This window comes from Scyliorhinus torazame, chromosome 15 (assembly GCF_047496885.1).
Source record: "Scyliorhinus torazame isolate Kashiwa2021f chromosome 15, sScyTor2.1, whole genome shotgun sequence".
In the NCBI taxonomy this organism is placed as follows: domain Eukaryota; kingdom Metazoa; phylum Chordata; class Chondrichthyes; order Carcharhiniformes; family Scyliorhinidae; genus Scyliorhinus; species Scyliorhinus torazame.
Genome location: NC_092721.1, coordinates 22,861,337 through 22,878,694, shown reverse-complemented (window position 1 = coordinate 22,878,694; position 17,358 = coordinate 22,861,337). Strand labels below are relative to the sequence as shown.

Sequence of the window (17,358 nt, the reverse complement as noted above, 5' to 3'; positions counted from 1 at the left end):
CTTTTTAATATGTTACTTCCACTGAAAGTCCTTGATCATAGTGGAGCATAGTGGGATCATTAAGACTTCGTCCAAACAGCCATACTTATTGTGAATCCAGCTATTTGGTGATGGAAGTGAGATAAATTAGTACAAATGGAAAAACAATACTTGCATATTAAACTACAGAGGTTTCCATTTTTTGAACAGTAAGCTCACCTCGGTGCACAAGTACTACTTAGCGTAAAGGTAAACGTAAAGGTAAAACGTTAGAATCAAATCACCTTGAAAACATTCCATTTGTCTCTGTAAACACTGGGCTTGCCCAGCTTCTTCGATTATCTTCGTTTTTTTCCGCTCGCTTTTTCCGCAGCGGAGCTGGGACATAAGTCGCCGGTTTGCTTTTGGTTGGCAGGAATTGGTTGTAGGGTGCCACCGGCCTATAGCCAGAAGTGGAGGTCCTGCGAAGTGACATGTCATTCTTGGGTCCATCCATTGTCCTGCTGCTTGAAAATTCTGACTCAATGTCACTCCCACCACCTAAACCAGAAAAAGTGTGAGGAAGGACACAATGCTTCGCGATTATTTTTTCATACTCCGCCGCTGAGCCCAGTCGCTTCTAGGTGCGTTTTTGCTAATGCCCAACACATGCTGCCTATATACTATTCCTCCGGAACACAGATCACTGACCGTAATCATCAGGGTATTTTTGGAAACCTATTAATATACCGTGATAATATCCTTGGCACAGAAATTATTTTCACTCCAGTGATAAATGCCTTCAATTTTTTTGATCAGGCAAAACATTCCATAAGACAAACAAATCGCCAGAAAGGTCAAATGGTTCTGTGCAATCTTCCGAGTTTCAGTCCACAACTGTACTAAAAGTAAAATTCTGGATGACAAATTTACTACCATCTCTACACTTTAACGGCTAAAAGGTCCATCACCACTAAATTATCTTGCCAAACAGGAGGATGAGTGACAATAGTGGATGGTCGTATGACCTCCTTCCAAAACACATCTGTGACAGAATGTTAACAGCAAACTCTCCTTACCTTCGCTGCTATCCTTCAGCGTTATGTCCGATGAAAGGCTGGTGATAGACTTTGACCCAAATGAATCTAAACTATCAAGTGAGTCATCTCTTCTGTGCCTGAACTGTGGTGATGTTGACTCGCCCCGCTCTGTACACCAGATATCACAGTACCCGCTGTCTCTTCCACTACGTTTCAAACTGCCCAAGTCTGCAAGTGCCTAAAATGGAATTTAAAACTCAAGATGTTGCCACAGCACGCGACAATTTCTATTTGCATCACCACTTTTGATTCAATAGAAGGCGCAAAACATCTTCAATAAAAAATGTCACAGGCATACTTTGACGCTCTCGGTTCCCCTCTTGGTTAATTATTTTATCCCATTTTGGGGTTGATTCCCCCACCCGTCAGTCAGTCAAGACAGCCCCAGTCAGTCAAGACAGCCAACGCCATTCTACGTTGGAAGATGGACTGATGATTTGTTGCTGGGATTTCGACATTAACATACTGGCCACTGGGTGGCACACATGAGCAATTTAAATTGATCAGCTGTTTTTTTTAATATAAATTTAGTGTACCCAATTTTTTTTTTCTAACGAAGGGGCAATTTAGTGTGGCCAATCACCTACCCTGCACATCTTTGGGTTGTGGGGGTAAACCCCATGCAGACACTGGGAGAATGTGCAAACTCCACATGGACAGGACTGGGATCGAACCCGGGTCCTCAGCGTCTTAGGCAGCAGTGCTAATTACTACACCAGCGTGCCACCCGATCAGTTTGTTAATGTATCAGCGAATTAACTCAATATGAGCATCACTGTCAAGGTAACATTTAATGAAAAATAGACATTGCAATTCAGAGACCGAAGCTTTAAAAGGATGATGAAATTCAGCCGATTAGGAAAATAGTGAACATTTATTTAGCATATTTTTCTCAATAAGTAATGCAGTAAAGATACCAAAATAAAGTGAATAATGACCAAAGTCTACTTCGAATTATTGCTCCTAAATTCATCAGAAGCTCACTCTTTCAATACAAAATGGTTGTTTCAGATCGAACACCTCTCAGGTAGCTGAAACAGCTACATATACTGTATTTCCAGCTCACTAAGTCGCCATTTGTACATTGGAGAGGTCGAATGCAGATTGGGGAACACTTAAGTCAAACACCTCCGTTCAGTCTGCAAGTGTGGTGCTAAACTGCTGGTTGCTTGCCGAATTAAATCTCTGCCCCACTCGCACACTGACCTCCCTGTCCTCGGCCTTCTACACTCTCCCAATGGGGCAGCTTGAGGAGTTGCCCTCACCTTTCAGTCAGCCAGTTTACAGACGGTAGGTGCCAGCAATGATTCTTCTGTTGCCATTTATACCTCCTCTAGACCCATCTTTTGTTTCACAAATTGTCCCTTACCACCCAGTTTCACCCTGCACCATAATCCCTCCAGTCATTTAATCTCTCCTAACTTTCACCCCATCTCATGTCTTCCCTTCAATCGTTCCTGCCCTCTCCTCCCCTCCTTGGCTTCAATCGTTCCTGCCCACCCCTCCCCTCCTTGGCTGCCTCTAGTCTTCAAGCCCCTTACATCTGTGACATTTGCCAGGACTGCCAAACGGTGACAGATCCATTTCTCTGTTGACTCTTTCTCTTTTCACGGATGCTGCTGGACCTGCTGAATTATTCCCAACATTTTCTATTTATATCCTTACTGACTAATATCCTACCTCCCATTATTAATCTTCAGAAGCCCAATAATTGGTCCATCGGTATTATGTACCTTCAGGAAACATATTCATATTAACATTGGTGAGTGAAAAGATCCAAAAAAAGTGTTCGCAAAAAAAGTGAAGCGGTGGCTCAGTGAAGTTGGCAGAAGGGCAAGGATTACTTTCTGTCTCATCTTTAAAAAGGTGCTTGTTCCCTAATTCTCCCCTGTTGTAATACCACGCATGTAATACGTACTGGTCAAATTTAAATTATTCCTTCTCTCAACCAAGGTCAAGATTATTGAGATGTTCCTCATTCATTCAGCCACACCCAAAGGTGTTACCAAAAGACATACAAGTTTGAATGGAAAGAGTAGTAGAAAACACAAATAGCACTTGCTAATTGGAAACTGCACAACTAAAAGCTAAAGACTAATTTATTAGTCTTCAAATCATCTTTATTGATACTTCAAACACTTTAGGCGGGATTCTCCGATGGCCGACGTGGAAATCGGGATACGTGATTGGGTGGAGAATCGGTTCTGGCGCCAAAATCGTGGAGGGTGGCACTTTGACGCCAAATCGCAATTCTCCAACACCTCGACAGCAGCGTCAATGCGTTCCGGAACGCACGTAGAGTAAACACTGTTTGCATATTATCGGGGGCCCGACCCGGTATTCTCCGGGGTCACCGCGATTCTCCGCCTCTTATGGGCCGATCTCCCAACGGCACGGTTCACTTGTGCTTTTAAAAATTGTGAAACCGGCATCTTGGCTGCTGAGGGAGAGAGAGAGGGGATACGGAAAGTATCCAATATCGCCATAGTTTGCTGACAGTTGTGCTGCCGGCAAAGGGGGGGGGGGGGGGTTCTTGCCAGGGCCGGGTTGGGCTGTGGGGTGGGGTGGGGTGGACGGGACGGAACACCACTGCAGCCGCCAAGGCAGTCATGCAGCTGCGCACACCGCTATCAGTCACTGGGAACTTAGTGCCATGGGTCGCATAGGTTTCCCTCCCCCACCCCACCCCACCCCACCCCACCCAGGGCAACCCTCCTATGTGCCCTCTGGCCTCAGCCGACCCATCCGCTGTAGGAGCATGGTCCAGCACAACCAGTGTGATCTCGTTGGCTGGGATGAGTGCGTGTGGGGAGTGTAATGTGTATATGGGCGGCTGCAGCTCTTCAGCTTCCCGAGTGTCAATCATGGACGTGAACCCTGCATCGATTGCGCTCCACGTGCCGCCAGTGCTAGCCCTCCGCAGTAACGGAATCGGTTCAAGTGGGGCGCCAGTTTTGCTGTTGTGAAAGTCCACAAATTCTGCGTTGACGTCAACACTCAGTCTCAGAAACGGGGAACCCCGCCCACTGTGTCTGGTATACAGCATTTGAATTTATAAATGGACGTGATCTTCACCCCATCATCCATTCTTCCGTTTACCTCCCAGTTCCTCTTAATATGGGCTGCAAATTGATGGGTAACTCACCTCCGGATTGACATGTTCCCCTTCCATAAACCTGCCCAGTTTGTGGGCACCTTCTCGGATTGCTACACCTGATCTATTTTCAGCAACATGGAACATACAAGGTGTCTGGTCTAGCCCTCTCCTGCCAGATTCAGCTGTTCTTTCAGTTTTAGGTTTGCCTTAACCCCCGTGTTTACAGATTGATGCACTTGTCACTCACCTTGGTCAGAGTTTGTCCGAGGAGCCCTTCAAATGCCTTCAGGTTAAGGTGAGATCCATTGTAGCGAGGCTCATACTGTGCTCTTCTACCAAGCCAGTATATTGTGATCAGAACCTGTAAGTGTGCCATTTTCCAATTAAGCATTTGTCACAGGAAGATAAGAATGCATGAATAAGAAACATTGTTCAAGTAAATTTATGGAACATGACCTTTTTTTCCCCTCAAGTCCGTGCTGCTATTTACTCCCATTTAAATGCACTGAACGTATTCTTTTATAACAAACCTCAGTGGGACACCTTTTCCTATGTACCGGGCCAACAAACACACACCATTTCTCAAGACTCAGCTTTTCAAAAGACTGCCTTCATTTGTTTTAATATGGGCTTTGTTAATATATGAATCATAGCATTTACAGTGCAGAAGGAGGTCATTCGGCCCATCGAGTCTGCACCGGCCCTTGGAAAGAGCACCCTACTTAAGCCCACACCTCCACCCTATCCCAGTAACCCCACCTAACCTTTTTGGATGCCACGGGCAATTTAGCATGGCCAATACACCTAATCTGCCAATTTTTGGACTGTGGGAGGAAATCGGAGCACCTGGGGGAAACCCACGCAGACACAGGGAGAACGTGCACTCTTTTTTTTAAATTATAAATTTAGAGAACCCAATTAATTATTTTTCCAATTAAGGGGAAATTTAGCGTGTTCAATCCACCTACCTTGCACATTTTTGGGTTGTGGGTGCGAAACCCATGCTAACACGGGGAGAATGTGCAAACTCCACACGGACAGTGACCGAGAGCCGGGATCGAACCTGGGACCTCGGCGCCGTGAGGCCGCAGTGCTAACCCACTGCGCCACCGTGCTGCCCAGAAGAACGTGCATATTCCGCACAGACAGTGACCCAAGCCGGGAATCGAACCCAAGTCCCTAGCGCTGTGAAGCAACAGTACTAACCACTGTGCTACCATGCCGCCCTGAATATGCAAACGCGTCATAATCTGGGGCCTGGGAGGGGGTCGGTGTAGAGGGAAGAGAAGACAACATTTTTCCTACAGCTACCTCACCAATTCGCCTAACATTCAAGCTCCCTCCTCCTCAATCCCGGCCACTATGTCACCTGTGCTGCTGAAGTCCTACCAAACTATTCTTTCACCTCTGCCCTTTGTTCCTCCCACTCATCCCTGTCATTGCTCTCCTTGGTCCCCCATTTTAACTCTCCCAGAAGGCAGGGCCTACAAAATTGCGAGGGCCTAGCACGTAATTAGTCTGGCCATTCGTCATGACACGTGGCTGGCCCAGGTGTAGAATTAATACAAATCCTCCTACTCCGTCTGGATTATCGCCGAGTGTAAGGTCAACACGAGGCCCCTTTGATTAACTGACCAAAATCTTTTTCCTGTGCCCCCTTCCGTCCTCACCTCAAGTGGGAAGAGGTCATGATTTCTTTCCGTTCATAAGCTCCATCACTTACATTCTCAAAACAGAATTCTTTCTTCTATCCATCCAGCCCAACTTCCATCCCATTCTGACACACATTACTTTTCTCATGGGCCCGAGCACATTGTTGCCACCATCTCGCGGTGGCCAAAAACCCTGCTCCCATGCCGCTAATTGCATCCCGTCCCCTAACCACTTGCCCAAGCAAAACCAGTCCGTGTGTAATACGGCGCCCTGCTCTACCCAGTGTCAAGCTTCAAACCCCACGTCCTATACTATCACATCTTTACAACCTAGCTTCCTACCACCCGCTCAGTGTGCCGTCACGTAAAATCGCAGCCAGGTCTTGATCCTTCACCGAGTCAAGTCACCCAACCTGCTACTCGGTGTCCCACTTCTCTCACCAATTTCAAAAAACCTTCTGAAACCTGCCTTTTCAAACATTTTCAGCCACCTCTCCCAACCCCCTCCAAGATTCAGCTCCCCCCCCAGTAAAGCACCTCAGACATTTTCTATATTAAACGCTACCCCATAAATCTAGGTTGTTGTCACAGCTATTGAGTGACCACCATTTCCTGGAGTGTAACAACCATATGAAACAAAAACTATTTTTCATCATATTGCTCTACTCTCTCATTCTTTCATTTAGCTTCTTTCGTACCATCAAAAGGCAGCACGGCGGTGCAGTGGTTAGCACTGCTGCCTCACGGCGCCGAGGACTTGGGTTCGATCCCAGCCCGGGGTCACTGTCCGTGTGGTGTTTGCACATGCTCCCCAGTGTCTATGTGGGTCTCACCCCCGCAACCCAAAAAGATGTGCAGGGTAGGCTGATTGGCCACGCTAAATTGGCCCTTAATTGGAAATAAACTAACAGAGTACTCTAAATTTTAAAAAAGGGTATAGTTTCAATTACCAATGATCCCTTTACCCACACAGAACAGTCACTGCAATAGTGTTTCTCAAATGCCTTAGATAAGGATTATTTTCATATGGTTTGCTCAAGAGCCCATTTCCCAGTGATCCTTTTGAAAGCAGCTGGCATTCATAGAGTACCTACAATGCAAGAGGCCGCGTTGGTCCATTGAGTCTGCACCAGCCCTCAGCCCACTTCCCCACCCTATCCCTTTACCCCACCCAAACTGCATAACTTTGGACGCAAGGGGCAGTTTTAGTGTGGCCAATCCACCTAACCTGCACAGCTTTGGACTGTGGGAGGAAACCCATGCAGACACAGGGAGAATGTGCAAACTCCACACAGGCAGTCACCCAATGCCGGAATTGAACCCGGGTCCCTAATGCTGTGAGGCAACTGCGCTAACCACTGTGCCGCCCATATACTGGGGTTTTATATCCCTTTGCCTTTAATAACCAAACAACCTCTCAGAGGCAGGGCCTCCCAAACTGTGGGAGTGGGGTTCGGAGACGGGATTTTAGGGTCACGCGTCCCGAGACAGCAATGGAACTCGGACGGAATGTTAACAGATGCAAGACTTTGTCCAGCAGCTTACAGCTTCTATACCGTCACCAAATATCGAGTTAATATTTAGATAATGCAGGGGAGACCTGGGGTTAAACTAAATCTTTCTGATCTAATGGCTCATGCAATGCATTTGGTCAAAAGGCCTTTGTGGAACTCCAAAGCTTTTATTTGTCTGAACTAATTTTAGGTCACTGCAAATTATTCTGGCAATTTACTGATTCAGTTACGGTTTGGAGCTAAGGGAATGATAAACTAGATCTGTGAGGACGGTATGAGTAAGAGCATTAGATTTTATGTTGTACTACCATCTCAGTGGAGGATACATGTAGCTTACTAGGACTGCGGATTGGGACTCAGCAAGTAGCTTTGTAAACTGATCTCTAGTCCAGAAATGCACAGTCTACCGCACTAGAGAAAAGGCACATCATTGAAGCAAAGTTAACGATGCTATACTTTGTACTAACATTCCTGATAAGTATGTGAACATAAATCGTCTCTTAAGAGTTGTCGGAGTACTATAGGGCAGCATGGGGGCACAGTGGTTGGCACTGCTGCCTCAGAGCTAGGGACCCGGGTCAACTTCTGGCCTTGGGTGACTGTGTGGAGTTTGCAAATTGTCTGCGTGGGTTTCCTCCGGGTGCTCTGGGTTCCTCCCACAGTCCAAAGATATGCGGGTTAGGTGGATTGGGCATGGTCAATGCACATGGTTACGGGGATAGTGTGGGGAAGTGAGCCTAGCTAAAGTGCTCTTTTGGAGGACTGGTGCAGACTCGATGGGCCGAATGGCCTCCTTCTGCATTCTAGGGATTCTACGGTTCCCTTCATAAATAGGTACCCCGTGGAGTGTTACCCAACCAGTTCTCTTCTTCCTATGTAACAAAGGTTATGCTGATGACTGGCAGAGGTTGTTTTTGAATGATTCTAGTAGGTTTGCATGCAAAAAAAAAAAAAAATCCTCAGCCTGATTTTGGTTTTGAGGCAGGGGACCAGTAGGATCTCAATTTGCTTGGCGCAGTGGTAATGTCACTGGACTAGCAATCCAGAGGCCCAGGTTAATGCCGAGGGGCATGGGTTCAAATCCCACCACGGAAACTGGAGGAGTTTAATTTAAATTAATAAATCTAGAAGGCAAAGCTAGCCTCACTAATGATGAGAATTAAAAAAAAAATTTTTAAATCTGATTCACCGGTGACCTTAGTTTAGGGAAAGAAATCTGCCAACTTTACCTGGCTTGGCCTACATGCAGGCCCACAAAAGTATGTTTACTCCATACTGCCCTCGGAAACGGCCTAGCAAGCCATTCAGTTCAAGGGCAATTAAGGATGGGCAACAAATGCTGGCCTGGCCAGCGATGCCCACATCCCATGAACGAATAAAGAAAAAAAAGAAATCCAAGCATTACTGGGAAATATTGTCACCTGGACAGTCCAAATGTAGTGTAGAAGTTGCAAGATTGATAAGAGCAGATGCTTCTTAATGAGTGAATGGAAATGAGTACCAGGAGTATAATAAATCAAATTCTTTTGAGAAAATGGAGCTAACAATTTTACATCTCACTCCCAAATGTCAAAGCTCCAATACTTGCATCTGTATAGCAACTTTAACATAACAGAAATGTCTCAAAACAAAATTGGCACCAAGGCATTTGGGCAGCACGGTCGCACAAGTGGCTAGCACTGTGGCTTCACAGCGCCAGAGTCCCAGGTTCGATTCCCCGCTGGTTCACTGTCTGTGCGGAGTTTGCACGTTCTCCCCAGTGTCTGCGTGGGTTTCCTCCAGGTGCTCCGGTTTCCTCCCACAGTCCAAAGACGTGCAGGTTAGGTGGATTTCTTAGAATTTACGGTGCAGAAGGAGGCCATTCAGCCCATCGAGTCTGCACCGGCTCTTGGAAAGAGCACCCTACCCAAGTTTAACACCTCCACCCTATCCCCATAACCCAGTAACCCCACCCAACACTAAGGGCAATTTTGGACACCAAGGGCAATTTATCATGGCCAGTCCACCTAACCTGCACATCTTTGGACTGGGGGAGGAAACCGGAGCACCCGGAGGAAACCCACGCACACACGGGGAGGATGGGCAGACTCCGCACAGACAGTGACCCAAGCCGGAATCGAACCTGGGACCCTGGAGCTGTGAAGCAGTTGTGCTATCCACAATGCTACCGAGCTGCCATGCTAAATTGCCCGTAGTGTCCAAAAAGGTTAGATGGGGTGATTGGGTTATGGGGATAGGGTGGAAGTGAGGGTTTAATGTGGGTCGGTGCAGACTCAATGGGCCGAATAGCCTCCTTCTGCACTGTATGTTCTATGTAATCTATGCATTTGAGGAAATAGATGGGCAGATGACCATAAACTTAGTCAAGGAGGTAGCTTTTAAAGAATATCTTACAGGACGAGAGAGGGTAGAGATTTAGAGAGAGAATTCCAGTGCTCAGGACTCGGGAAGTTGAAAGCACAGCCACCAATGGCAGTGCAATTAAAATCAAATGAAGCATTACAGGCCTGAATTGGCAGATTGCAGGGATCTTGAAAGGATATACCTTAGAATCTCTACAATGCAGAAGGAGGCCATTCGGCCCATCAAGTCCGCACTGACCCTTCGAAAGAGCACCTTAACTACGCCCAATTCCCTGCCCCATCCCATTAATCCCACCCAATCTGTGGACACTAAGGGCCAATTTAGCAAGGCCAATCCACCTAGCTTGCACATCTTTGGACTGCGGGAGAAAACTGGAGCACCCGGAGGAAACATGCAGACATGGGGAGAAAGTGCAAACTCAGACAGTCACCAGAGGTCGGAATTGAACCTGGGTCCCTGCCGCTGTTCGGTGGTGGTGCTAACCACTGTGCCACCAAGGCACCCATGTAGGCTGGAGGAAGTCAGAGAGATAGGAAGACAAGGCTATGGAGGAATTTAGACACAAGGAGGAGAATTTCATCAAGGTTTTGGTGGACTGGATGCTAATGTAGGTCAGCAGGCACAGACAGAGGATGAATGGGGCTTGGTGAGAGGTAGGATCAAGGCAGCAGTGTTTTAGATGTTTTCAAGCTCACAGGAGGGTGCAAATGGACATGCCAGCAAGGACAACATTGAAATGATCATGCCTAGAGGGAACAAAGAAATGGGTTGAAGGTGTCAGCAGCCGATGGTATAAAAGTAGAGATGTGTTGTTGCAATTGTATAGGGGGTTGGTGATGTATTATTCCTTGTGTCTGAATAAAGCTCGTAGTCTTAGAGTTGAAGTAGATGCTTTATTTCTATGAGTTTGTTCTCTCTCCATCGCTTATACTATGTTACATCTGAGCTGCATGCCTGTGTCCTGCTCACCAGCTGCCGTTCCTGTGAAGAGTCCCGACTTCCTGTTTGTCTATGTATATATACATCTCTGGTGCTCCCTCTAGTGGTTACTTAGTTGTAGTGCATTCACCTTAACCCCTTGTGTACATACAGTGATGCATATCACTATATCCCCCTTTTTTCTTTTTACATATTTTCTGTACTTTGTTGAACAAAGTTGTGCAAAACAGGTAGATAAATGATATGTACAAGTTGTGATGATATTGATGATTGCACAAAGCCAATTAACATTTATGAGTCCAATCGTAATAAAAAATATTTATGAGTCCAAACTTTTATGAATTGTTCGGTTGAGGGTTTTTTTTTTCTGTTGTTGACGTGGTGATATTGATATTGTAACTTCTTTAGGAATATCATCAGTGTTCTTGTTTTGAAGTTAGCAACAAATCATCACAAGGTGTTCGAATGGTCGAACCACTGATGTTGACTGACGTGGACCTTTTTGTGCTTGTGGTATTGATTTAGTGTGTCATCTGCCTTGAAAGCTGGTGTGCTTGTTTGTTCAGGAGCAAATGTGAATTCGGGAGATTCGTCGTCGTGCTCGTAGTTTTCGTCGTCGTGCTCGTAGTTTTCGTCGCTGTTCTTGTTGTTTTTCTTGTGTTTCTTGTTGTTTCTGTTGTGCTTCTTGTGTTTTTTGTTGTTCTTGTTGCGCTCAATGATTGTTCCGTGTGGATAATTTGAGTCATTCTCAAAATTATTGGTGTCAGTGTCCTTTGTGGTATCTGCTGTTTCATTGAGCGTTTCTTCTTCAGGATTGTGAGAATGATCTGATGTTGCATTGATCTTGGTGATGCAGTCATCTGTGGTGGATTCGATTCCTCTTCTTTGGTTTCTTGGTGCTCCTCTTCCGGAGTCAACGTCGTCAAGATTTCATTTTTTTGTTGGTGGTCAAGAGTAGATGAGGTTTTAATTGATGCGGTCTCACTAGACTCATGAGTGGTTGTGCTTTGATGGTCAAGTTGTTTTGTACAGACGAGCCGAGATCTGTCAGTCTCGCTGTGATCTTGCACATCTTGTATGGGAATTGTGATTTCTTCGTCACTTGTCTCACATACAGTGGGTAGACTTACATTATCTTCTTGTTGATTATGTGGGCTTGGCTGACTTTCATAGTCTGCTTCTGGTTGCTCAGATAAGGTTGATAGATCTTTATGGTCTTGTTCATGCATGGACTTCGCTCTGGAGTCTTTAGTTGCTTCCATTTTGGAGTCTGTCGACGAGCTCTCTGTGGAGGCTTGTGTCGCTCTCTCTCTGGAGTCTTTCATTGCTCGGTGTGTGGAGTCATGCAGTGGTCTCACTGTGGAGTCGATCTGTGCTCTCTCAGCGGAGTCGTTCAGTACTCTCTGTGGCATCGTTTTCTTCTTGGGTATTTGACAGATTGCTATCATCCAATGTATCGACGATCTGCCATTGCATCGTGGTATTGGATTCATCTACCATGAGTAGAGTCGTGTAGAGCTTTTCAACCGTGGCGCTGATGCTTGTATGATCATCATATCCAAATAACTCAGCCATGTCGGAGTAGTATTTTTCGATAAACAAATCAACTTTTTTTGTTTCGGATGTGTTATTGTCCTCTTCATGTTCAATGAACAAACCATCTTCTTTGGTTTCGGATTTGTCATTGTGCTCTTCACTTTGGGTGGTGCAAACTGTTTGTTCCAGGGTGCTGCGAAAGTGATGTTCAACTGCTGGTAGAGGTTCAGGCATTTTTGTGTCTTTTGTGGTTAAATTTGCTGGTTTTGTGCCTTTAAGAGTCTTCTTTGTGATTTTCGGGCATTTTCCCTTTAAGTGGGCGTGGTCGGAGTCTTCTGACGTCATGTCGCTCGTGATGTAAAGCGTAGGAATCAATTGAGCATGCGCAAACCGATTTTCCTTTTCTGTGCACTTTTTCGTAAACTGCGCATATGCAGATTCCTCTTCGACCAATGCGTTCTTTTCGTCCAACTGCGCATCCAAAACTTCTTTTTTCAATTGCGCAGAGCCAGATTTGCGTCCTTTGTTACCCGGGCAGTTTAAAATGTGCTCAGACGCTATTTTAACTTCTTCAGATCCGTGGAAAATAACTTTTTCGCTTTTTTTTTTGTTAAAAACTTGAAGTTATTTTTTTCTTGCGATCTGCACTTGTCAATCGCGATTTCAAGCGTTGAACAATCATTACCAGAATGGAAAGGTTTGAGTTTCGCATCCCTGTACAATTTGGTCTCTGAGCATTGAATGTCTTAAAGCCACATTGTTACTCGTGTTACAGTAATCTTCACATTTTTAAAGCATTACTTCTGATTTGGTGTTGTCTTCACCTTTCCCATAATTAAAACAGTTATAGATTTTCTAGCTTCATGTCCTGCTAGTAGAAGTGTTATTTTCATTTCCTCTTAGGCCGTGCTCAACTCACTAGCTACGATATTTAGGTTGAACGTTTGTTTAAACATTTTCCATCTATGACTTAAATTACCGGTTATTTTCAGCTGCAGTGGAGTTCCAACGAGTTTCATCGATTCAGCCAAGTCTCCCAATGTATGAGTTTTCTTCTGTTTTCGATCTTGCTTTGTCTACATCTTGTGTAATTTTTGTAGTAAGCGTTCTGAAGTCACCTGGTTCCATGTATTATTCCTTGCGTCTGAATAAAGCTAGTCTTACAGTTGAAGTAGATGCTTTATTTCTAGGAGATTGTTCTCTCTCCAGCGCTTATACTATGTTACATCTGAGCTGCCTGTCTGTGTCCTGCTCACCAGCTGCCGTTCCTGTGACGAGTCCTGACTTCCTGTTTGTCCACGTACACACACACACATATATATATATCTCTGGTGCTCCCTCTCGTGGTTACTTAGTTCTAGTATATTTACCTTTACCTCTTGTGTATATACAGTGATGCGTATCACTACAGGTGAGACCACATCTGGAGTACTGTGTCCAGTTTTGGTCTCCTTATTTGAGGAAGGATGTGGAGGCAGTTCAGAGGAGGTTCACCAGATTGATTCCGGGGATGGAAGGGTTGACATATGAGGAGAGAACAGTTTGGGATTATACTCGCTGGAGTTTAGAAGGAGAGGGGACCTGATTGAGATATAGGAAATACTAAAAGGGGTTGATAAAGTAATTGTGGACCAAATGTTTCCCCTTGTAGGGCAATCTAGAACGAGAGGTCATGGATATAGGTTGAGAGGCGGTAGATTTAGAACTGAAATGAGGAGGGACTACTGAGTTTCGGGAGCCGTTCGGAGGAGGAGGAGCAGTCTGTGTCAGGGAGAGAACCTGAGAACATCTAAGACCCTCAGAGGGTAAGAAGGTAAGTAAGTGATTTTTACTCATTTTTACTTTTATACCTTTTTCAAATTGTGTGTCGGGGGGAAACTGAAGTGACATCACAGAAAATCTGTGACCTGAGTGGCTGGTTGGGAATCTACACTAAATTTAAAAAATTAAGCATTGGTAACTAATTAAACATAATTACTTAATTATAATTTAGAGGGGTATCTAAGCCAGAGATCGGAGAGTACTATATTTAGCTTTCGCATTTATATTAGAAATCTAGTGCTAGAAAACAAATAGTTAACAGCAACTTTAAAAAAATTAAAAAATATATTTAAAATTTTTTAAAAAATCTTTTAATTTTAATTAATTGACGCAATGTCAGTTAGAGGGGTGCAGTGCTCTGACTGTGAGATGTGGCAGGTCCGGGAGGCTTCCAGCGTCCCGGATGGCTTCATCTGCAGAAAGTGAACCCAACTGGAGCTCCTCACAGGCCGCATGGTTCAGTTGGAGCAGCAATTGGATGCACTTAGGAGCATGCAGGTGGCGGAAAGCGTCATAGATCGCAGTTATATAAATGTGGTCACACCCAAGGTGCAGGCAGAGAAATGGGTGACCACCAGAAAGGGCAGGCAGTCTGTGCAGGAATCCCCTGTGGTTGTCCCCCTCTCGAACAGATATACCCCTTTGGATACTGCCGGGGGGGATAGCCTATCAGGGGAAAACAGCAGCAGCCAGAGCAGTGGCACCACGGCTGGCTCTGATGTTCAGAAGGGAGGGTCAAAGCGCAGAAGAGCAATAGTAATAAGGGACTCTATAGTCAGGGGCACAGATAGGCGCTTCTGTGGACGTGAAAGAGACTCCAGGATGGTATGTTGCCTCCCTGGTGCCAGGGTCCAGGATGTCTCCGAACGGGTAGAGGGCATCCTGAAGGGGGAGGGCAAACAGGCTGAGGTCATTGTACATATTGGTACTAACGACATAGGCAGGAAGGGGCATGAGGTCCTGCAGCAGGAGTTCAGGGAGCTAGGCAGAAAGTTAAAAGACAGGACCTCTAGGATTGTAATCTCGGGATTACGCCCTGTGCCACGTGCCAGTGAGGCTAGAAATAGGAAGATAGAGCAGCTAAACACGTGGCTAAACAGCTGGTGTAGGAGGGAGGGTTTCCGTTATCTGGACCACTGGGAGCTCTTCCGGGGCAGGTGTGACCTATATAAGAAGGACGGGTTGCATCTAAACCGGAGAGGCATAAATATCCTGGCCACGAGGTTTGCTAGTGTCACACGGGAGGGTTTAAACTAGTATGGCAGGGGGGGGTGGGCACGGGAGCAATAGGTCAGAAGGTGAGAGCATTGAGGGAGAACTAGGGAATAGGGACAGTGGGGCTCTGAGGCAGAGCAGACAGGGAGAAGTTGCTGAACACAGCGGGTCTGGTGGCCTGAAGTGCATATGTTTTAATGCAAGAAGTATTACGGGTAAGGCAGATGAACTTAGAGCTTGGATTAGTACTTGGAACTATGATGTTGTTGCCATTACAGAGACCTGGTTGAGGGAAGGGCAGGATTGGCAGCTAAACGTTCCAGGATTTAGATGTTTCAGGCGGGTTAGAGGGGGATGTAAAAGGGGAGGTGGAGTTGCGCTACTGGTTCGGGAGAATATCACAGCTGTACTGCGGGAGGACACCTCAGAGGGCAGTGAGGCTATATGGGTAGAGATCAGGAATAAGAAGGGTGCAGTCACAATGTTGGGGGTTTACTACAGGTCTCCTAACAGCCAGCGGGAGATAGAGGAGCAGATAGGTAGACAGATTTTGGAAAAGAGTAAAAACAACAGGGTAGTGGTGATGGGAGACTTCAACTTCCCCAATATTGACTGGGACTCACTTAGTGCCATGGGGCTTAGACGGGGCGGAGTTTGTAAGGAGCATCCAGGAGGGCTTCTTAAAACAATATGTAGACAGTCCAACTAGGGAAGGGGCGGTACTGGACCTGGTATTGGGGAATGAGCCCGGCCAGGTGGTAGATGTTTCAGTAGGGGAGCATTTTGGTAACAGTGACCACAATTCAGTAAGTTTTAAAGTACTGGTGGACAAGGATAAGAGTAGTCCTAGGATGAATGTGCTAAATTGGGGGAAGGCAAATTATAACAATATTAGGCGGGAACTGAAGAACATGAATTGGGGGCGGATGTTTGAGGGCAAATTAACATCTGACATGTGGGAGGCTTTCAAGTGGCAGTTGAAAGGAATTCAGGACCGGCATGTTCCTGTGAGGAAGAAGGATAAATACGGCAATTTTCGGGAACCTTGGATAACGGGAGATATTGTACGCCTCGTCAAAAAGAAAAAGGAGGCATTTGTCAGGGCTAAAAGGCTGGGAACAGATGAAGCCTGCGTGGAATATAAGGAAAGTAGGAAGGAACTTAAGCAAGGAGTCAGGAGGGCTAGAAGGGGTCACGAAAAGTCATTGGCAAATAGGGTTAAGGAAAATCCCAAGGCTTTTTACACGTACATAAAAAGCAAGAGGGTAGCCAGGGAAAGGGTTGGTCCACTGAAGGATAGGCAAGGGAATCTATGTGTGGAGCCAGAGGAAATGGGCGAGGTACTAAATGAATACTTTGCATCAGTATTCACCAAAGAGAAGAAATTGGTAGATGTTGAGTCTGCAGAAGGGTGTGTAGATAGCCTGGGTCACATTGCGATCCAAAAAGACGAGGTGTTGGGTGTCTTAAAAAATATGAAGGTAGATAAGTCCCCAGGGCCTGATGGGATCTACCCCAGAATACTGAAGGAGACTGGAGAGGAAATTGCTGAGGCCTTGACAGAAATCTTTGGATCCTCACTGTCTTCAGGGGATGTTCCGGAGGACTGGAGAATAGCCAATGTTGTTCCTCTGTTTAAGAAGGGTAGCAAGGATAATTCAGGAAACTACAGGCCGGTGAGCCTTACTTCAGTGGTAGGGAAATTACTGGAGAGAATTCTTCGAGACAGGATCTACTCCCATTTGGAAGCAAATGGATGTATTAGTGAGAGGCAGCTTGGTTTTGTGAAGGGAAGGTCATGTCTCACTAACTTGATAGAGTTTTTCGAGGAGGTCACTAAGATGATTGATGCAGGTAGGGCAGTGGATGTTGTCTATATGGACTTCAGTAAGGCCTTTGACAAGGTCCCTCATGGTAGACTAGTACAAAAGGTGAAGTCACACGGGATCAGGGGTGAGCTGCAAGGTGGATACAGAACTGGCTAGGTCATAGAGAGTAGCAATGGAAGGATGCTTTTCTAATTGGAGGGCTGTGACCAGTGGTGTTCCACAGGGATCAGTGCTGGGACCTTTGCTGTTTGTAGTATATATAAATGATTTGGAGGAAAATGTAACTGGTCTGATTAGTAAGTTTGCAGACGACACAAAGGTTGGTGGAATTGC

General features: G+C 45.8%; 1 protein-coding gene across 5 annotated transcripts in view; it reads right to left on the bottom strand.

Moving 5' to 3' along the window:
• Window positions 1–17,358, bottom strand: part of lmo7a (LIM domain 7a) — a 257,694-nt gene that overhangs the window by 81,555 nt on the left and 158,781 nt on the right. For all 5 annotated transcript variants that reach the window (XM_072476155.1, XM_072476159.1, XM_072476160.1 and 2 more), the window contains exons 7-9: window positions 4,403–4,516; window positions 1,038–1,236; window positions 264–519 (exon numbers count right to left, since the gene is read on the bottom strand). In XM_072476155.1, the coding sequence (XP_072332256.1) occupies window positions 264–519; window positions 1,038–1,236; window positions 4,403–4,516 (569 nt within the window). The remainder of the gene's footprint in view (window positions 1–263; window positions 520–1,037; window positions 1,237–4,402; window positions 4,517–17,358) is intronic.